The 23,337-nt window shown below is 37.0% G+C and overlaps 1 protein-coding gene across 1 annotated transcript in view; it reads right to left on the bottom strand.

Moving 5' to 3' along the window:
• Nucleotides 1-23,337, bottom strand: part of LOC135086780 (adenylate cyclase type 6-like) — a 385,929-nt gene that overhangs the window by 6,418 nt on the left and 356,174 nt on the right. The window contains exons 18-23 of the mRNA XM_063981571.1: nucleotides 21,707-21,804; nucleotides 15,716-15,875; nucleotides 11,742-11,839; nucleotides 11,301-11,385; nucleotides 10,492-10,608; nucleotides 55-147 (exon numbers count right to left, since the gene is read on the bottom strand). Of these exons, the coding sequence (XP_063837641.1) occupies nucleotides 55-147; nucleotides 10,492-10,608; nucleotides 11,301-11,385; nucleotides 11,742-11,839; nucleotides 15,716-15,875; nucleotides 21,707-21,804 (651 nt within the window). The remainder of the gene's footprint in view (nucleotides 1-54; nucleotides 148-10,491; nucleotides 10,609-11,300; nucleotides 11,386-11,741; nucleotides 11,840-15,715; nucleotides 15,876-21,706; nucleotides 21,805-23,337) is intronic.

The raw sequence follows: 23,337 nt of genomic DNA, 5'->3' as shown, positions 1-23,337 counted from the left end.
ATTAGAAAGAGATCCCAATAAGAATCAGTAGCCTCATATATCCACAACACTCACCTCGTTCATGCTGAATGGGCAGAACCCATCGAATTCCATTAATTGCTGAATGAATTCTGGGTCCATTTGGGCACCGCTATACAAGCCCAGCACCTTAAAAATTTTCAGTAACGTTAATAATCTACCTTAAAAATAAACTCAAGTCAATCTTCTGGACTCTTTCTATCATGCATAATAGAATTGCACCCTTTGGAGATTGAAAATGAAAATGAAAATACTTTTATTAAATAAACACTTTACAATTACAAGATATGTGCCGCTCTCGTATAAGGTTAACCTGTGTAACGAGAGTCAGGCTCCTCCTCAAAAAAACATAAGACTACAATTTAGTGTTTATTTTAGATTTTATCTTTTAATTTAAAAAATAATTTAAATAGAAAAACAAAACAAAAATGTGTGTGTGATAGTGTGAGTGTGATTTTGTGTGTAAGTGAATAAGTGTGCTAAGAGAAACTAGTTATTGTCTGGATTAACTTTTCTAAAGTGTCGTACGTATATTGTTCCATCCATTTTATAATAAGTTTTTTAAACGTTACCGAAACAAGTTGTGTGATGTCTTTACTTGTTGCAAGTATTTTGTTGTACAGTCTAGGGGCCATGTGTGAAAAATGCCGTTTCATGAGTCCTGAGTGTGTTATGGGAATAGTAAACCTAGGGACTCTCCTTTTGACTAATGTTGTATGTGGGACTATTTTGTTGTGGAATCTACATACGGTTAATAGTATGTATAATTTACGGACTGGGAGAACCCTAGCTTGCTGATAGAGATGCTCTGTTGGGAACCGATAAGGAAGACCTAGTGCAACTTTGAGAACGGCTCTTTGAGCTCTTTCCAGCAGAATCATAATATGAGTCTTCGCCGCGTTACCCCAAACACATAGACAGTAAGTAAGGATGCATTGACAAAGAGATTTGTAAGTTGAGACAAGAAGATCGTGATCTGCTGCAATACGTAACTGTCTGAATGCAAATATGAGTTTGCGCGCCTTAGCGGAGACTACATTTAGATGTTGCTTCCATTGGAGGTTGTCATCGACAGTGATACCCAGATATTTGATTGTCTGAATGCGGGAGAGAGTAGGACAATGACAGGGTGATTGTATGTTCTGGTTGCAGGGGAATGTGTGTAACGTTAGGCATAAATTGTTGTCTGGACTTTTGGCTTTTGACTTGCTAAAACAGAGGAATTTGGTTTTTTGGGAGTTAATTGTTAGAAGATTGTGCTCTAACCAGGCTGTTATATGACTTAGTCCTGTTTCTGCTATATGCTTCGCCTCTTCCCATTTTTTACTATGGAATAATACCACAGTGTCGTCTGCAAACATGATGGTGTCAGCCCCAGGAACACTCAGATCACATAAACTATTTATGTAAATTAAAAATAGTGTTGGACCGAGTGTACTGCCTTGCGGGACACCGTAGTTGCATGGAGCAGACTTGCTGTGATACTCATCCACTCTCACGATTTGACGTCGACCTGTCAGATAGTCCGAGAACCAAGAGTGTACTATGCCCCTAACACCTGAACTCTCTAGCCGTGCGAGTAATATCGGGATAGAAACTGTGTCGAAGGCTTTCTGGAGATCCAAAAATACTCCAACGCAGCAATCACCCTCGTCTAGGTACTTGGTAATCAGAGAGGTCAGTTTGAGCACAGCATCCTCCGTCGATCTGCCAGCACGAAATCCGTACTGGTTTTCTGAAAGCAGATCTACCTTATTCAGGTAGCTGACCAGTCTGCGGTTGACGAGTTTCTCCAATATCTTTGACATGGTCGATAGAAGTGATATTGGCCTATAGTTTGATGGGTTCTTCCGGTCACCAGCCTTATGTATGGGACAAACAATGGCAGTTTTAAAAGAGGTAGGAAAAACACCTGTCGTGAAACTCAAGTTACAAATGAAAGCAATTGGTGCCACTATTAGTTCCTTAATCATCTTCAAAACACGAACAGCAATCTTGTCACCTCCGCCAGCACTATTGGAATCGAGTTTTGCTATTATATTGGCGACCTCAAGGGGGTCCGTTGGTAGGAACGACATTGAGTGCACAGGTGCAGTTGTAGTCTTTATTTTGTTTATTAAGTCTGATTCCGTCAGCCCTAGTTTGTGCAGTGTTTGATTGGCGAGATCACTGCCCACATTCGTAAAATATTGATTAACTTTATCTAGTGACGTTTCTGGATTATCATCCAAGGTGAGTAGATTTGACTCCGATTCTTTAATTTTTGTCATGTTGCATAGTTCTTTGATGATTTTCCAGGTTTCTTTATTGCTCCCAACCGATTTTTCTAATTTGTTCTTATAATAATTTCTTTTGGCATATTTTATCAATTTATTACATGTATTTCTATAATTTTTATATTCTATTTCTAAATTTAGATTATTAGGCGTTTTTTTAAATTTTTTAAGTAATTTGTCCCGATTCCGAATTGATTTTACTATTCCAAATGTTATCCAAGGTTTCAATGGTTTCATTTTGTTTGGTATCTTTGTGGTTTTTGTGTTTTTATTTATTATGTTCTTGATATTATTGATTAGATACTCAGTAGCTAGATTTACATCCGTCAAACAATAAAAGTAGTCCCAGTTTAAGTCCAAAAAATCTTTCAACATTTTCATAGTCAATTTTATTTACAGTTAGTGGTTTCGAAATTTTCCTAATGAAAGGGATCTTGCTGGAATGAGACTCCTTGTAGTTTCACACACTTTATTACACTTTTACAAAGTTCTTTACACTTTGACTTCTCGTCGCACACTGACGAACGCTCGTGCTACCCGGCCCTTTTATCATGTCCGTTAGAGTGGGGCGAGTGGAGTGGGTGTTCCCCACCAATCGCATAGTCGGAAGCACGTGCGTTAGTCAGTATAATTACTTATAATTTAAAAACAAATTAGAAAAAATATTAAGAAATAGTAATAATTGAAATAAATTCATGTGAATTAATCATACATTTACTGATTTTCTAACAGTCGGCCTTTCCTGACATATTTCCCGTCTCGGGAAATTATACGTACATACATTGTACAGTATTAAATAATCTTCATCGTATAACTACACTTATAAATAAATTTGTTGAAACCTCTACACAATATAAACAGTATGAAATCATCTAGGTACATAATAATATTATTTTAATATTATTGATTTTATTGTTGAGGCCTCTACATATCCACAACAAAATATATACAATTTTAAATCATCTGCGTCATAATAATATTATAGATTAATTATTGTTGAGGTCTCTACATATCCACAACAAAATATAAACAATATTAAATCATCTGCATCATAGTAATATTATAGCTTAATTATTGTTGAGGCCTCTACATATCCACAACAATAAGATAATTACAATTTGCTATTAACTATTCTTTATTGAAGCCCCTTCATGTCTTCAATACTATTTAACTGAGACCCCTTCATGTTCTCAGTCAAACAACACATAATCATAGGTTTACTGAAACCCCTTCATGTTTTCAGTCAAACCCTCATCACTTTTATGATAAAGATAAAAATCACTTATTAGAATACTTATATAAGAATATCATCATTCGTGCATTGTATGTAGATATTCAACAAAATAATGTATCTAAGCTTTAATCATTTTCATAAAGTCGTAAATAATAGATCACTATTAATAATATGCTAAAATATTTGTTACATGTTTTGCAGCAGATCAAACGGTGAGACTTATTCACTGTCATCATTATTAGACGATTCAGATTGTGAATCTGCCCTATTAAATACCATCCATGGATGAATTTTGTCAACAGAGAATATGCCACTAAATTTTCTATTTCCTTTACGGGACAATGGCGTGTCTTCTACGACATACCTGTCGTTGTCTAAAATTTTAGTGATACGATACGGCCCTCTGATTTTTGGAAGTAGCTTCCTACTTTTTCCTACCGATGGGACTTCTCTCTCTACCCTAACGAGTTCTCCTAATTTGAAAGTAACGTTTTTCCTGGACTTATCGAATCGTTCCTTTTGTTTTTCTTGATTAACTATTATTGTATCTGTTATTTCTTTTCTAGTTTCTTCTAAGGGTGGTGTAAAATTGTCAGATTCATCTACGACATTAAGTTGAAGCAGTGAATCTGGAGTGCCAACCAAATTTATGCCAAAAAGAGCCTGAGCTGGACTCTTCCCTGTCCCTTTGTTTAATGTATTATTAAGACCCCATTGGATTTCAGAGACACACTCATCCCAAGTGTTATCGGGCTTACTGTGGTTCATTGCCGTTAATGCGGATAAAACGGTTCTATTATAGCGCTCCACTTGGCCATTGGCACGTGGAGTAGCCACCGCATTCATAATGTGTTTGATGCCAAGGGAGCTAACATAATTTTGAAAAGTTTTAGACGTGAAAGAGGTTCCTCTATCGGAAATCAGGCGCTTGGGTACACTAAATGTATGAAAATAGTGTTTTATGGCTTTAATGGAATGACTGGACTTGGTACTCTTAACTGGGACAAGAACAATGAATTTGGTGAATGCATCGATAATTAATAAAAGATACGAATTATTCTTTTTGCTGCGGACAAATGGCCCTAAGTGGTCTATATGTAAGGTGTGAAATGGTTGGTCGACCTTTTCAATCGGGTGTAATAATCCTGCCTTTTTACCAGCCGGAATCTTAGCATGTGCGCATTCCAAACACGACTGAACATATTTTTTTATAAAACGTCTCATTTTAGGAAACCAATAATTACTCTTTATCTTTTCATATGTCTTGTCAAACCCAAAATGCCCTATTTCATCATGATTAGATTTCATTACTTGCCACCTTACTCCTTTTGGTACAACCCAGCGATCTCCATTTTCAGTTTTTCGGTATAATAAGCCCCTTTTAACGATAAACCCATTTTTAATTTCAGTTATGTTGTCGCTTTCTTTGTCATTTAAAATATGAACTATTCTTTGCAGTTCGGGATCGCTTTGTTGTACTGTAGCTACCCAATCTGTATCAATTTGTCGAACTTGGAATTCATCAATCGTGTTTGAAATTGGATTCCGGCTGAGTGCATCTACGTGGGTCATAGATGTCCCCGGCTTATAAACGATATTTATATCAAACTCCTGTATTATGTTCCACCACCTCGCGACCCTAGGCAATGTATCTCTTTTTTCAAAGGTGGATCGTAATGAGTTACAGTCAGTAACCACGGTGAAGGGAATACCTAATAAGTATACCCTAAATCTTTTCAGGGAGTCTACAACAGCCAAGGTCTCTAAATCGTAAGATGTAAATTTAGCCTCCTCAGGAGATGTTTGACGACTATAGTATGCTACCGCATTAAAAGGTGAATCTTTATCACGTCTCTGCATTAAAATTCCAGCTATACCTACTTTTGAAGCATCAGTATGTAATTGCGTCTCATAATCTGGATTGTAAAACGATAATATAGGGCGTTCAACAAGCTTACTCTTTAGAGTATTAAAAGCATTTTCCTCCACTTTGTCCCATTTCCATTTTGTGTCCTTCTTTAGAAGCTGTGTTAAGGGCCTTGCAATGATGGAAAAGTCTTTTATAAAACGACGGAAGAAACTAGCTAAGCCAATAAATTGACGGACCTTATGTTGGTCTGTAGGTCTAGGAAAATTATCTACCGCTTCTATCTTCTTTTTCCCGGGCTTTATCCCATTTTCATTAACCTCAAACCCCAGATAATCAATGGATTTTTTAAGGAAATTGCATTTGGATAAATTTAAAGTTAAACCAGAGGTTCGAAATAGGTCCAAGATGTTTTTAAGAATTTGGAGACCCTCTTCCACGGTTTTTGACGGTATGATGACGTCATCCATATACGCAAACGCATCCTTGAATCTTGCGTTTCCCAGTATATTATTGATGGTTTTTTGAAAAACAGACGGCGCATTAACGAGTCCAAACGGCATCCGATTGAACTCGTAATGACCGTCCGGAGTTATGAAAGCTGTTAAATGCTTAGATGCATTTTCCATGGGGATCTGATAATAACCAGACGCAAGATCCAAGGATGTGTAGTATCTATGACCAGATAGATTGTCTAGTTGATCGTCTATTCGTGGAAGGGGGTAATGTTCCTTAATAGTTTTTTTATTCAATGCTCTAAAATCCACGCAAAGCCGATAGTCACCAGTTTTCTTACGAATAAGAATAATTGGTGACGCATAGTTCGATGAAGATTGTTGTATAATACCGGAATCTTCCATCTCTTGGACCATATTTCGCACCACTTCGCGTTCGGTATTAGATAAACGATAGGGCCTATAGACAACGGGAGAGGTGTCGTTGAGATTGATTTCCATTTCAGCACCACTGACGCATCCTAATTCCCTAACCGAAAATGCAAAACAGTCTCTGTATTCATTAAGCATATTTATAAGTTGTTCCTTGTACTCTGGCTCAATACTATCATCAATATGCATCATAGTAGAATCAATACGCGAAATATCAGGTTTATTTTGAATATTATGTTCGACTCTGTTTACATCTAATATCTCTAGCTCATTTAAAGGCAATGCTCGAACTATCAAAGTATCTTTAACTAATTCAAACTCTGAAGGTGCAAGGCCTTTAATTATGATTTTGCCTTGTCCTTTGTTCAGTCTTATTACACTTTGAATTGATTGATATTGCCTTTGATGATGTTGACATAAGCCAGGTTCAATAAATAAATCTCCAGTGTATTCAGGTTTAGAGTAAACATCAACTTCTGTATATTTATTAACCTTTAGCGTGCTATTGAGCCGCGCAAAACTGCACCCCCCAACTGCTACGGTTTTCAAATGATGTTTCAAAATGACAAAGTAGTCTTGTCTTAGATCTGAGACATAGCAGTTGACGGAGGTTGCACAGATCTGAGACAAAGCATAGGAGAGGTTAATATAAACAGGATTTGATACGTACAGTTCAATCGTTTTTAATGAATCTGACGTAATTTTAAGTTTGTTTTTAGTTTTGTAAACTACTACATGATCTTGCTCTGTAAACGTTTGTCCGAGAAGAATTGGTACGCGCAGCAACTTATCGGGTACGATAAGTGCTTCCACTGTGGCTTTAGCTGAATCGACTTCAATCTCAACCTCACATCTCCCCAAACAATTTACAACACTATCACCAAACCCTCTTAAAATGGGCAAATCAGATACTGACCAAGAATCAACTAAGGTTTTAGCAATGGACTCCTGTATCATGGTACATTGACTTCCAAAATCTATAAAAGAGTTTAGATTCTGACCATTTACCGAGGCTAATTTAAAATATTTAGAATCATTATCTTGCTCTTTAGATATGCGTAAAACCGTGTTACTTTTTTGTGTTCCACTTTTATTTGGGCAGTCGTTAGTTAAATGACCAACTTTGTGACATGTATCACACCGCTTGATTGGCTGCTCACATCTATAATAAGGGTGTCCTTCTACACCACAATTATAGCATTTGGTAGGCTTAGAGTTACTAACATTTTTAACAAATTTCTGACGTTTTGGTTCAGAGTTGCTTGGTTGTAAAGGTGTGATTGACTTATCTGTTCTTTTAGGTACTCTAACATTTCTAAGATAAACAAGTAATTTATCTGGTTCCGTGAATTGAGCTGCTTCAGCGCTAGTTCTCACGGATCTGTCATCTATACCGAACAGTATACAATCAGTTGCATTTTTTCCAGAGATTTTACAGCGATTTAATAGAACCATCTTTTCATAAAAATATTCTTCTAATGATTCGCCAAACCTGGCTTTACAAGCAAGCATCTCTGTCAACAATTGAGCATAATTCTCGTCACTTGGAAAGGCCAATTTTAATTTATTTTGCCATTCAGACCAGGAAAACAATAAACTAGGCAAGCCTTGATACCATTTCTGCGCTAAACCAGTTAATTTAGGTAACGCGTAATGAATGGTTTGTCTTTCTGTCCAATTATAAATTTGGGCACATTCGTTAACCTTACTGATCCACATATTAACTGTTTGGTTTCGTTTTGAAGGATCGAATTCTGGAATTACATTTAGTGATGGATATCTTTCACTACCGCTATCTGTTTTCATAGTTTGTATCAGGTCTTTGAATGCATTAACTAAAACGTTAGAATCAGAAGTACTAGGACAAGGTGCACTCACTGTGGTAGGCTGTGGAGCAGCTGCGCCTGGTTCTTGTTCGCGGTTGTCCTTCGGTTCCGGGGCGCCCGGCTGGTCCACCTCGCTGGTGCTGTCGCGGCGACTTCTCCGTGAAGAACCTTTCGAGCGATGTCTGCGTCGGTGTCGTTTTCTATGATGACGCCCTCTGGAGTCATCACGCCGATGAACGCGACGTGATTTGTGCACAGGAGACTCGAACTCGCTATCAGGCGAGTCATTGCTGCTTACTGGGCTGCGGTGACGCTGCTGTGACCGTGAATCCCGTACAGAAGATTCAGGTTCATTCGTCAAAGGGCTGCCCGATTTTCTTTTGCGTCTTCGTTTGTCCATGATTCCCTTTTTGGGCGTTATGTTCTTACATTGAGTGTGATAATAACACGATCTCAATGTTATCCCGCTTTCTGAACTGAAAGGGATCTTGCTGGAATGAGACTCCTTGTAGTTTCACACACTTTATTACACTTTTACAAAGTTCTTTACACTTTGACTTCTCGTCGCACACTGACGAACGCTCGTGCTACCCGGCCCTTTTATCATGTCCGTTAGAGTGGGGCGAGTGGAGTGGGTGTTCCCCACCAATCGCATAGTCGGAAGCACGTGCGTTAGTCAGTATAATTACTTATAATTTAAAAACAAATTAGAAAAAATATTAAGAAATAGTAATAATTGAAATAAATTCATGTGAATTAATCATACATTTACTGATTTTCTAACACTAATAATGGATTTGTAAATATTTAGTAAAATTGGCGAGTGGTCCGTGAACTCGTCAAAAACCAATGTCTGGCAGAACAATGATGTTTTTACCATAAAGTGGTCTAATCATGCATTTAGTCTTGTTGGCCTATTTATACCTTGTTTAAGACCATGATAAGCCATGGTATTTAAGTAATCACTTGCTGCGCTGTTTAGGTGTTCTGACAAGATGTTGATGTTCACATCACCTGTGAGAATTATGTTCCTAGTAGTGATGGTTTCCAATAGATGGTTCAATGAGTTAATGTAACGTGAAGGGTTTTTGAAGGATGGTGGCCGATAGGTACATATAACAGATGTTTCGTTATGAAAATTGAGCAACAAACAATTCCCATCGCAAATCGCAATCTCTGAGCAGGTGACTTCTATATTATTTTTGATGTATACTACGACACCATCATTCTGATTGAATGTACGTTGACTAACAAAGGAGTTGTATCCGTCTACAACAGGCACTGGGACGTTAGAATTTATCCAACACTCCGATAACACAACAACGTCAATGGGGAGATCCAACTCTTTCATGAATATCAAAAACCTGTCGAGATTGCAGAATACACTTCTAATGTTGACTGACAAGATAAACATAGAATCCACACAATCCGTGCTTAAAATTGTTCTAGCCGACACAGGAGAATCTGCGTATGTACATGGTATTTGACCTAATTGTTCTATCTCAACATCAATGCTTTTGCGTTGTGTTTCCATGTTTGGTTAGAGAAATAAGACTGTGCTGTAATGTGTTAAAGTTGGCGACAATATAGTATAAGAAACCTGAGTTGTGCGACATGAAATTTCCATTATGACCTGTAGTTAGCAGATGCAAATGGTTTAGTAAATTTCCAGAACTATAAATAAATTTTACTAGTTCAATATGTATGTAATTTAATGTAACTATGTTGATTTCATATGTGTATTTGTTTTTGTGTGTGATAAGTGATTGTGTGAGTGCATTTATTATTATGTATGAATATTTGAAATGTATAGTGATTAAACATCTATTTTTGAAAACAAAATAACATCCTACTCCTTTTAAAACAATGGATATAATGCGAGTTAAATGAATGAACAATGAAAAAAGCAAATAATAAAACAAGAAAGTACAAACTATGATAGTACACTGTTTACATAGTCATGGTTTTATTTTGTCGAGGTCTGATTCTGAGTTGATGCGGTGTGCTTGAGTTCCGTCGTTTAAGCGTAGGTAGACTGTGCCACGATTGTTGTCAAGAATCAAGAAACCATTAGTTTCAGTGTCAGATTCCCGATTGGAGGGTCGCTAGTTCGATCTTCATCAACTGCTAAGGGAAGCTTTTTATTCTGCAGGAAAATAACTTTCTCCAATTTACTAGGAGGCAAATCGAGGATTTAATCTGGTCCGTCTGGCCAGCGTCTCTATACGCTGTGACAATCATCTGTACTTAAAAAAAATCAAGTAAAATACTAAAGGGACTATTCCCGACTTTCGTCTCCACTGCTGCAATTACTGTGTTGCCAGGATCTACAGCTTGATTTCAATACTTACAAGGTTTTAATAAGAGTAAACAATTTGCTCACCATGATGACTTGGATTTGGACAATGAAAGCGGTGACGACAATGAACGACAGCACCTGCGCAAGAGTGCGGTTGTTGTGGATCCGCACCGCGCAGCGCTTCAGCCGGGGCGTGGTGTGCTGTTGAAGGGATACTGTTATGTTTAATCAGTGGAAAAGTCTCGAAGGATCTATAGAAATACCAATTTTCATTACTCCCGGAAAACTTTCCAGGTAAAGCCATTATTTTGTACCAAATGACTGGACTATTATTTTAATTAGAAACAACTCGTCAATGCATCTAAACTGAAAATGCAATGAAACCCAACTTTTTACTTAATGCAACTTGCACTGGAGTAATCAATTATTTTAATATCCTTCACCAAGTTAGGCCACAGGCTACAATTTATTATGGAGCATTTGGTTAATTGATTTATATTAGACAGTTTACTGTTGTAGGCGTTCGTTAACAGTAACTATAACCGCGGATTTTACATAGAAACTCATAACAATGAGAAGGATCCGTGCAACACTTGTGTCAGACCATTAACTGCTTTAAGGAAACTTACGCCCGTATTCACAAACATTACTATGAGGTATCACAGTGCGCGTGGATGCACATGGTGACACATGAACCAATCACGGAGCTCTATTCAATGCTGTGCGTTCGATTTGCAACTTCACTTAAGCAGGCATCGTTTGTGAATACGGGCGATAGACCTTGGTGCTTGATGCTTAGACTTGACGGACGGATGTGTGTGTATAGGTTCCTTAGTTTCTTTCCCAGTCTGAATAACGGGCAAAAAACTGTAAATAAAAATATGTACAGTTACCTTAAAGTCAATGCAAAATACGATGTAGCAGGTAGACGAGATGATCAGGCCGCACGCAGCAATCGTGATGAATCCAGCAGCAGTCCTAAAAAATATACAGCAAGCAAATATAATTATATCGCTTTTCCATATTATAACCTAGTGTAGTGAGTGGTGGCATATAATTTTGAACATCAAAAATGTCGAGCTGCATTGACTTTCACTGTAATGACTTCAAGTATGATTTTTTTTTCATGTGATGATCTATTATATTATTGGCTTATGCTTATAGCATGGCATAATAATAATATACTTCGTATTATTTTATAAGTCTGAAATCCAGGAAAAATTAAACAAGTGCGACGAATACTCCGCACGATGGATGTACCGCGACTCCACCCTACAAAACCGCATGTGGAGAAAATAAGGAATTGTATTGAGCAACATATTCGTCCAACTTACATGTTGAAGGAGAGCATCTGAACCAAGGACACGGCAACGAAAATCATCAGAGTGCAGATGAAGTACACCTTCAGCATTCTGTCTCTTTCGATGGTGTACTGAAAAAGAGAAACAACAAACAAAATTAATATTGCCCGAACTATTAATGTTGTAAACGTGTTGAGTGTTTACTCAATGTTTTGTGATTCTGAATACCTATATTTCAAGAACTTTATCATTTTAATCTACTTAATAATGATGAGCCAATTTTCTGTAGGCAGGTAGATCTATCTGTTACGCTATTTCATTTCATAAAATGAAACATAAACTTTATTCAAAACACGGGTAATTTGATTTTTCATGGGTCACTTAAACCAACATCACCGATAGTCCATTTAATTTCATTCACGTAATTTTATTAATGATAGGTTTAAATGCACAATCTAACAAATAAATAACAGAGAATAGAGCTTAGATTCACCTCTTTTGAACCCTATAAAAAAAAAACTATAATGAAGAAAGAGAAATAAAACCAATTAATCAAGTTCTAGACTTGACATAGCCATTAAAAATAATGACGCTGCTCAACAAATAGTATTGGCATATCGATAAAGGCAGCCCGATATTAATATTGTCATGCAAAGATGTAGAATCGTCCTGTTTCTTTAAGATAGCTACATTATTTTGAATGATGTCAATATAACCTTTTTAATACCTTGAGCTTGACTTTAAGCAGAACTCAGTGACCGCCATTTTTTTCGTAAATTAGATTTTCATTTTATCAGGGCTTTGAAAGTTTGAAAAATTGTCGATTATAACTTTTGAATTATTATTAAAAGAAGCTGTCAGTTGATACCTATCTACTTGCTTCACTAACAGGTCTTTTAAAATTAAAAGACCGAATTAATTCAGTGAAGTTGAAATTAAGTCTTACGGCACTTTAACTCAAATGATTGCTGAAACGTAGAATAAATGAAAAGACAATTTCACTGACGATTAATTGTCTAATTGGCCGATTGATTTCAGTAACACTAGACAAAATAATCGTACAAACAAATGATTGCCCACGCTATTTCTCATAGCTTAGGGCAAAAAACTTTTAGGACTTGGGTAGTGCTAATATCGGTAATTAGGCATTAAGAAAACAACTCAGAAAGAAGAACGAAAACAATAATAATTAGTTTTAGGCTACTAATGTTACGGGTACTTAATGTGTCTTATTAACTTTATTTAAGACTCACTATTATTTAACTGTCAAAGAATTACGTTTTATATAGGGTCTCATTAGACTGTTCGATGCGTCGTTAGGCCCATTTACCCCCGGTGTCAGTGGGATTTGCTAATTTTGGGACAACCTGTACATGTTCAACAAATTACGTTTTATATGCTCGACTCAAATTCTTTCTTGGCCATTTTTAGGAAGTAGTTTTATCTGTAGAATCAGCAGAAGATTTATTTACTGCGAAAAGGATCAGTCTCTTGTTAAAATAAGACACCTAACTGTTATGATTGCATTACTGCAATCAAACGAATAACGGGCGTAATGCGACAGGCCAGGGTTTCTCAAAGTGGAGTACGCGAACCCCTAGGGGTTCGGCATTCGACGCTAGGGGGTTCGCGACAAGATTTACGTATTATTGGCAGAATTTTAAGGTTGAAATGTTGTCCAAAATTACTGGTAAAATTGATTCCATTTGCGACAAGAAACAGGCACACCTATCACATAAGTATTAAAAAGACATTTCTTTGGCACTTTATTTGACACAATTTAATGAAATTAAGTAATACCAAATCGAATACCGAATACCGACGACTTAAATAGCTAGTTAAGGGGTTCGCTGTTCTCTGGAAACTTTAACAGGGGTTCGGAGCGACCGTGATGAGAAAGTTTGAGAAACCGTGCGCTAGGCGATAGTGAGCACCGCAAGTCAGCCGGAACATTAAGTTGGCGGGGATTAGGGCTAAAATTGGATTCTGGTCTGGACTCGGTACGTCCAATTACCTGCGATTATATGTGGCGTGCATATTGCATGCTGAATTATTAAGCTGAGGCTAATTGAAACGTATCTCCTTAGTTTAATATTAATTGACATACTTGATTCTACTAACTTTAACGATAACCTGTGTTTTTTGTATGGAGTTTGATAGATTTTTGACGTTTGTTAAAGTTGAAATAAGATGGTGCAACCCAGCCTTAGTATTGTTGGTTCAAGTGTTTTGGACATGATTTTTTCGGTTCGTTTTTCGTTACTCAAACGTGGATGTAGAATTTAATTAAACCGTATGTTGCTTATATGCAGTTGGCAAACATCCGAAGTGTTTCAAAGCTGTGTAGCTACGGTAGATTGAAAACGTTCAACATCTTTTGCTGAGACAACAAAAGTGTTTTACTTTGACCTTTAATATCAAGAAAAATAACACCCTAAAGATAAGGATAATACAAACCAGTACTTTCGAGTCATACATCTTTTTATTGAAATTGCATTGAAAAATTATCAAGGCAGTTGACTTATAAACCTCTTTGTGGTACAGTACAGTCAGCGTCAAATAGTTCGTGACACCGGAAGTTGCCAAAAAGTTGACAACACAACGTGATTCCAATTGTAACTCGGTTGTCACGAATTGTTTGACGCTGACTGTTTTTCTAAAAAATGTTTGAAAAATAATGTTTTGGCCTATAATCTTATCTAAATCGTTGTCCGATTCCCCATTGCATATTTGAAACAACCGCACCGGAAATTTCTAACACGGTCAATATCAGAGGTAGTTAAACGACCGCATCGGTTGTCCGGACGCTCGCGCTCGGACGATACGCGTCGGGGGCAATCGAGTTACGTGTTGACGAGAACTCTGACGGTTTATACGAACACTAATGATGTTTAGTCGTGGACGTTACGGAATTAGCCCCCGCCGCTTGATCAGACGGGAAACTTTATTACCGGGCGTTAATAGGAATACGCTTTTTGGACGTGTTTTGAATGGCTTCTCTGATAAATGATCATCATAGAAGATTATCGTCAATCATTTTTTTTTATCCACAGCGAGGAAGCTCACTTAGTCTTGAAGGAAAGGCTGAAGGTGGAATCGAGCTCCAACCGCAATCCTCAACCACAGAGGAAAATGAAAATATACAGCCACATAGATGCCAGAGCATCACTTGAGATCGACTCAAACATTTATGGGAAAATGTAATTGCTTTTTTCTTGTGTTTCAACGTCGTATTCAAAACAGTCCGAAACTCAGATAGTGTTTTAAATACTATTTAATATGTTAGTTCTACAGATCAAAGAAGTAAGTAAATTATTAGAAAACAACGCCAAGTAAACTCTCGAGTTAACTTTAGCATAGACGGGGCTGTTGATTGGTTGAATATCCAACCAATCACTGAACAGAATCTATGACATTGCAAGTACATAGTGAATTTAGATGGTATCTAGCCTTTACATACTGGCCTAAAAGCCTGGATTTAAATTCGTCGGCGCTCGTAACTGTCGTGTATAAAGGAAAATTGGGTTACTGCTGATGGGCAGCTTGTTTAGCAATGTAATCCAAAATTGAAGTGTATACTCACGAATTAGATACTCGTACACAACGGGGTAAAGTTAGTTGTTCAGACTATGTTGTAATAGAAAAATATTTGATTAAACTAGCTGAGGTTTTTTCGCTTGCGGATGAAAGTAGAAAGTATTTTAATAACCGCACCAATGCGAATGTATTTGGCGAGCTAACTAATGTTTACTTATTTGTGTGCTTAGAAAAAACAATATTCTTACATTTTTATTTATTTTATTTTAATACTTTTGTTAGGGTCATCTTTCTAAACATCTTTGATTAGGGTCAGTTTCTTGCACGCATGCACAGAGTTGACCGCCAACAGGGAAAGATCGTAAGGCGAGCAACATCCGCCCATGACCAATTGACCATGACCTCATTACCACAATTCATGAAGATGATGACCAGTCTGCAAAGTGTGTAACAGAGAAGAAGTTACTAACCTTTCCCTCCAACTTGCGGTCTCTGAAGGTGAGCGTGAACGGTCGACAGTGCTCGGCGCGCAGGCGGTCGATGGAGCGAGCATCGATGGCCTTCATCAGGTACTCGTTCACTTCATCCTCTGGCTTCTTGTTCTCGCTGGCTGAGTCCACCCCGATCCTGCTAGGGAAAACACGGTCAGAGGGCTTAGTGTGAGTTTGCATCAAACGTCCTCACTAGTGAATCGTAAAAAAATGACATTAAATGTGTGACGGATTGTACAGCACCCCTAGTAGAAACTTTCAAGAACTAAGATTTTCATATTTTTTTTAATGCACTCTCTAGTGAGGGCATTTAATGTGCCACTCAGCCCTCAGAGCCGAAACACAACATGCGTTGCGGCGCCGCACCGCAAACATTTCGCGTATCACGTGTGTGTGCCCGCCACAGATATTTCTATGTAGGACGACTCAGCGACACAGTTCCGGCACCGCAACGAATCTTGTGCTTTGGCTATCAGTAAATTTGATATCTGTATAAGTAGCATCAAAATGTAGGATGCGTAATGGGATGGGCTGTCTCAGCAATGTAAAAAGTAGTCGACTGCTGTCGACACTTGTGTTCATAAGACCCATTTTCATTGCAAAATGGCACCTTTTAATACGAGTAGGTACGAGTACTACATCAGATACCACAGAGTTAATCTCGAAGTACCGTCACATTGTCCATACTATAAAGTCTGTTTTTACGATAAACTAAGTGGCGGTTGTGCAAAAATACCGACAATATCAGTAATGAAACATGTATTTATCGTAAATCGAGTTCACTGAACCCAATCAAATCAAATTCCAATACGTCACATTACTCCAGACAAGTTTTAACTGTGGAATCTAACTCCCAAAGTTCGAATCAAAGTAAAGATCACTTCACACGCACAGTAAATAGTAGGTAGTAACATAATCGTTACAAGTTCTATGAACAATAGACTTTCTGAAATATTTTGTCTGCGTTAGTGAAGTTGTCCCCTATTTACTGCAATCCTGTATTTTTTCCATTCTTAGTAACTTATAGGTAGCTTGAACATCAAATTATGTATCAAACAACAACAAAGATGAAAAATTCAAAACGTTGGAGGCATTCAGGCTCAAAGTATCAAAGCAAGGATTCTAAATAAAGGACAAACTGTCTAGTCTCTAGTAGATTACTTGGGCGCAATGTATTAAAATATAGTGATCATCCGACTACAAAAATCAACTTTATTAAAGTTAACATCCTCGTAAAGGCAAGTACAAAATGCAAACACTTTAACTCCACATTTTTAACTTTTTACCCCATGCTGTTAAGGAAAACAAGAATTTAGATTGAAGAATACCGTCGGAAAATAACCAAGGTGAAGTCAACAACTATGATTATTATTAAAAATATTAAAGTACCCTAAAATTTTTTGCAAAACCGTTTTCTCGACGAAGCGGTTCTTATGAAGCCTGCGGGGAATTATAATTAAACTGACATGTTTTAGTATCCCGCCCGTCCTGAACGTATCCTGTTCAGGACTTGTAGTATCAACTTGAATATCTGAAATTTTCTGCAAAACATGGTAGGTAGCATTTTAATTTGTTGAGGGTAAAGTTTTTCATTTTAATGACAACTAGCGACTGTTACGATAAAAGGTAAGACAATTCACCGTGTGAATTTTACTTTAGTGTTCCCTTGTTGAACACGACACGCAAATAACTTCCCCCAAAGCCCGCGGCGTGGCGTGAGTCCCGGTGCTTAATTGAAATCTCAAAGTTGTAAACTTGACTCGATCTGACCTGAACATTATTCTGCTCGCTTCCCATGCTCGATTAAAGGCAAATTTTTACAACTTCAATTAGGAGTTGTGAAAGTTTAACAAGCTTAAGAGCCATTTCACAAAAAAGTTCCGCGCGAATTTAGGTACAAACTGTCAACGCAACGTAAAAAGAGTAAAAAGAACGCCGAAATGGACAAAAAAATCTTGAGCCGTGACCGTATTAAGACTTGATATAAGTTATTAATATTAAGGTAGAATAAGGTATTAAAACTTGATAAATTAATTTAAAATTTTAATAGAGTTTATGTAATCTTTCAAAAATTTTTATATTTCGATTAATAATAATGAAACACGAATAGGTATAATATGTAAAATATATATTAAGTACAAAATAAAGACAGTCACATAGTGAAAAAAAAATGCCCTCTTACAGCTCTATCATCGGACCCTGGATATCATTTAGGGACGAAGTATTCGTCAAGGCGAATCACACCAGCCCAAACTCCATGGGGTTCTATTGTTTTGTTACGGAGTTGCAATGGAGGTGGCCATTGCAACTCCTCCAGATCCATTATCAGACAGAGCTAAGAAATAAATAAATAAATAATAATAATAATTCAAAACCTAAAATATTTCATCTAACTATCTTACTTCTTACTAATATTATAAATACGAAAGTTTGAATGGATGTCTGGATGTTTGTTACTCTTTCACGCAAAAACTACTGAACATATTTTGATGAAACTTTACAGTACAGCACAGCAGTACTAGGCAGTCTGTGTTCAACTATCACTCGGGTCGGACGTTCCTATCGCAAAACCGTTGGTTCACTCAGTTCCGATACGACTCTAGTGCCTTGTGTAATTATTCTCGTGAATACACTGAGTTTATTAATTTCTGCGAGTGGATTTCATTTTGCCTGAGACCTACGCCATGAACCCTGAACAAGAAGACCCTGTCGCCAGCGACAGCGACACTACGACCCTAGCGTTGACCAGAATTGTGCGCATACTCTGGAGCATGCTACATACAACTGGCCGTCGGAGAAGCATAGATTTCCCTTAAGTCTACTCCCGCTACCATATGGCACTCCGCTAAAACTCGTGAGGGCGCCAACACTTGCTTTTGTATCGAAAATTAGTATGAGCAGCGCACGTGGTTGCCCGTTGTAGGCTCTATGCAACCACGCTATTTTAAACCGTGGCCCCTAAGCATGAGATGGGAAACTGCACTCTCTTGAATTATCTTTAATTTGATGGTATGAGGGGAATCCTAGGAACGAATACAGACTTTACAATCGAGTTGCAATGTTACGTTTTCTTGCAATCTGACCTTGATTTTTCAAACACGTGTCAAAATAAAAAAATAATTTAAATCAAAAGCTCTAAGGAATATTTAATTGACATCAATTTCGAAGCAAGCACAGATCACAGAAACTAAAGGGAGATGTGACAAGAGCCGCCCCCTTGAGCCTTGAGCCGGTGTCGCAACAATATGCCCAAAAACAGAACATATTGCTTGTGAAAGCAATGATGACAGCAGCGACGTCATAATGTAAACAGTTTACATTGCTTGCATAGTACTAAAGATTATTCGAACGTTAAATACTAATACCAGAGTGGATAATGAGCACATATTTTGATTTCTTTGTGTGCGTGAATTTCTAATGCGACACTGAGTTTCGAACTCAGCGCATTACTTAGCATCTCTCTCTATGGAAGCAAGTTATCTCCAAAATAACATTCTACACCCTTTTAACCTAGTCAGGTAATAATTTTATTAAAATAAGAAGCACTTCATCTACACTGGTCATCACAAAAATCGGCCCACCTACGTTTTACAGGAAAACTCGTTTCTACTGACACAATCATGGTTCCCCAACAATATTGGTGTTATTTGAAAGCCCAATAAATATCCTTAAAGAAAAACACATTTAATTTCCTAATAAACGAATAACATATACAATAAATGTGACTTGAAAAACTTGAAAAAAGACCTCACTTTGGGCTCACCTCTGGGATCAATTAGACCAATTTTTATGGTTATAAAACCAAATAATGATCTCACGTGTCCTCTTTAGCAGATGGATAGCGATTAATCCTAACTTAACAGTTTTATAGCCATAAAAAAGTTGGCTCAAGCGTAACTACCTATTTTTTGAAGAAGTGACTCTGGATTCTTCTACAGACACATTTTTGGGGTTAAATCCTTTCCTTTAATGAAATGAAGTTTAGAACTAGGCTTTTAAATAGTAATATAGTATAGTAATATTGGTGGGAAGTGGGGATGCATACGTTTGAAAGTGGTTGTCGCGGGTGGGTCGATTTTTATGATGACCAGTGTATTAATAGGATATAAAATATATTTTAGAAGTTAATAAATTAATTATGCATAAAATATAAATGTTACGGTAAATATGATAAATGTGAAAATTATGAATAATCGCCGGTTATTATGAATAATTACCTTATGATTTGGTAAATGTGATTAAATCATATATGTGTGTATAAATCTAAATAGGCGGCTTAGCCGCTCCTTAACTTATTTTTCACTTTAAATCAAAACAATGTTTTATAGGCATTATGGGAAAGTAACGTTACGCAAAAAACAGTCCAAACTCACTATGCCAAATTATATTAATAAATGATATCAAAATGTTCAAAATGTGAGGCTGTACATGAGCGCTGTACACGAGCCGGTGTTCTCTTTTATGATATTTGTTAGTATTAAGATTACATGATAAAATAATCACTGATAAATGTGATTAATTTATCACTTTTACCTCGCCTGTCGGTAATTATTCATAATAACCAGCGATTATTCATAATTTTCAATTTATCACATTAACCGTAACAGATAAGTATACCACTTACATACTTTTTTTATAATTTATTTATTGAAAAATAAATACATACATAATACACATAGTTACACCCAGACCCGTCAAAAAAATTCATCCTTTCAGTTTCTGCTCGGCCGGGAATCGAACCCGGAACCTCTCGGCATATTAGTCCGTTTCGAACCACTACACCAAACGGCCGACTTGAAACAGGGACCTCTCGGCATAGTATCAAATGTATTTGGTCGCCGTATAAATCACCGTTTCACGACACGAACGCACGTAAACGTCATGGCGGGAAAAGTGACACAGGTCCTGCCTTGACGGGCGCTCGCGCCATACTAATCGATGTCGGCTTGCGTATTGTAATTTATACTGATATTCACATCAATATTTTGACAAAGTGGTTACTAATATTTAAACAATAACTGTAGAAATCTATTCTACAATGCATATTCTTTATTTTGGGATACTTTTATTGCAGTTATTGCTGTGTTTTTAAACCAAAAACCACGATCAAAATGTGACGTTAATCTTCAAATTTGCCAAATTATTTTTAAATTTTACTCAATAATGGTAGTGAAATTCAAGAATCCATTTCATTAATGGACAACAAGAATATATGTCCGATGATTACTATATATTTTTAAGCTTATTATATGAGCATAAATAATAGATACAGGACTTTGAAATTGAGTCTGCGGCAATTTTTCCGTAAAATGGTTGTGGGAGATGGGGCACTGAGAATTAAGCAAAAGAGTTTTAGTAAATCCGTTTCATTAATGGTCAACACTAAGGATTGACCTATCTTTCGCAGTTATTCAATAATATCTGGGTGTTGCTTAAGATAGTAATTCATGCTTCCAAAATCTTAGAAATTCGCATGAAAATGTAAAATGGCTCTTAATAGCCCGCGTGTTTGCTAATTTCCTAATTTCAAAGTTGCGTCTTCATGTACATGTTCAAACCTGACTGACTTTTATCTGATGTTGCTATTGTTTGTTTTACGTTTACATTAAAACGAGTGCGAAAAGGTTTTTAATTACTTTTTTGTAAAAACGGCCGACAAATGCCGTTTGGTTTAGTGGTTCAGAACGGACTATTATGCCAAGAGGCCCGGGTTCGATTCTCGATCGGGTAGATTATTGAAATGATGAACTTTAATTTCTGTGACGGGTCTAGGTGTTACATGTGTAATTATGTAGGTATGTATTAAAAAGAGTGTGAAATTGTCCAAAGAAAGCGGTTAAAAACCAACCGCCGACTTTGACGACCACTGTTACGTTAAACAACGTGTGTTTGATGTTAATTTACCATAATTATTTGAATGTATAGGTACTCCTGAAATAAAATGCTTGGTATAATAAACTAGACACTTACTTAGATGAGTTCTTGCCATGCTGTGAGCCATGTCCCATTACCCGCATCTCCTTGGAGACATTTCCGTTGATTGAGAAGCTGTGCTGCGGTTTCTTGTCCTGTTTCAAACAAAAAACCACTTTAATACACTTGCATTTAATTTGAAAACAAGTTGACCGATTCAATTCGTTTCATTCCACAATGCCTGTGACTGAAAGCTCGCTGATTGAAAATATGAATCACAATACGTAAAAATAAAAATACACAAAGTCCCCATGGCTATGTATCGAACGGGATTTTTGAATCCATGCCTCGAATCAGAAAATTACTGATACCTTACTAATTAAAACCCTACATACGATCCTATCGTAATGTCAAAGTCTTATGGGTATAAAATGTTTAATTGCTTAATCAATAGCAGTCCACATCCGTCCGTTGCTGTGTAAATCCTCCTTCAATACACGCTCTACTGAGCTCAATCTTGGATTCGCTCTGTCAACAACTTCGCCTCATTTGCATGTAGTATAAGATCCCGCTATACAACGACCTTCACCGAGATGCTTATTTGATGAAACATATTTTATATTCAATTTAACATGTCAATAATTATATTGCTTAAGGGTTGCCTAATAAATTTCAGTCCAGGATATGATTAATTAATCATTAAAAAAAGTTTTATTTTTAAATATTTCATCGGTTTGATTATTAAACAAACTCCATACCAATCGAAAGTATGAAGCCCATAGAATATGCAAACGTTAGGTTGCCTATTCTTTTCCAGTCATAACTCTCGGGTTGCCAGGTATAAACAGGTAAATTGATAGAGCATTTTGCATCGGTCTGATAATTTAATCAAATATAAATGAAAATAAAGATTATTTCATTATGAACACGGTGGTATAGGGTTGCCTGCGAAAAATCAGTCCTGAATGACGGTTGTCGAATTTTGTAAAGTGAAATTAAAACTGAAAGGTGACATTTTTCGAGTAGTTGGCAACATTTGGGAAAGACGAGTTGTATGAGGCGTTTGTGTGTCTTGTCAAGAGGTGTCGCTTGGGTGAAGAAATTTCTCCAGTGTTGCCATGCTTTCGGAGATTTGGTCCAAAAATGTCGAAAGTGGAAATAACGACTTCCGGTCAAAAATTTGGATGACTCCTCCTGCAAAAGGGTCGTACAAATGACATTTGATCATTTTCATCTCGATCACCTGGCAACACTGGCAGCTACGGGGAAAAGTATTTTTTTTTTTCGACATGGGTGTCTTTAAAGTTAAGGACGGACAGAAGGAGATAATATGGCAGAAAAAATCCAAAAATGGGGTTTGGTCGGTTATACGACCCAAATTATGGGAAAAATCCGAAAATTCAGAAAATCAAGATGGCGACCGAGTGAGCGGCCATTTTGTAAAAAGTTTCAGATTTCTGATTTTTCAAATGCATTTTTTGGGCAGTTGGCAACATTTGGGAAACTCGAGTTGTATAGAGCGATTACGTAGTTTGCTAAGGAGTATCGTTTGGAAAAACAACATTTTCCAGTGTTGCCATACTTATTGCATTTTTCGCTTAATCTAGACCATTTTCCGCGCCGAAACCCATTTTTACTTTTTTTCTAACTTAAACCAATCCCGTGAAACAATTCCTTAAAACCACCCA

The sequence above is a fragment of the Ostrinia nubilalis genome, chromosome Z (genome assembly GCF_963855985.1).
Source record: "Ostrinia nubilalis chromosome Z, ilOstNubi1.1, whole genome shotgun sequence".
NCBI lineage: Eukaryota > Metazoa > Arthropoda > Insecta > Lepidoptera > Crambidae > Ostrinia > Ostrinia nubilalis.
The sequence above is the reverse complement of the archived record's forward strand: the minus strand, read 5'-3'. Positions and strand labels throughout refer to the sequence as shown.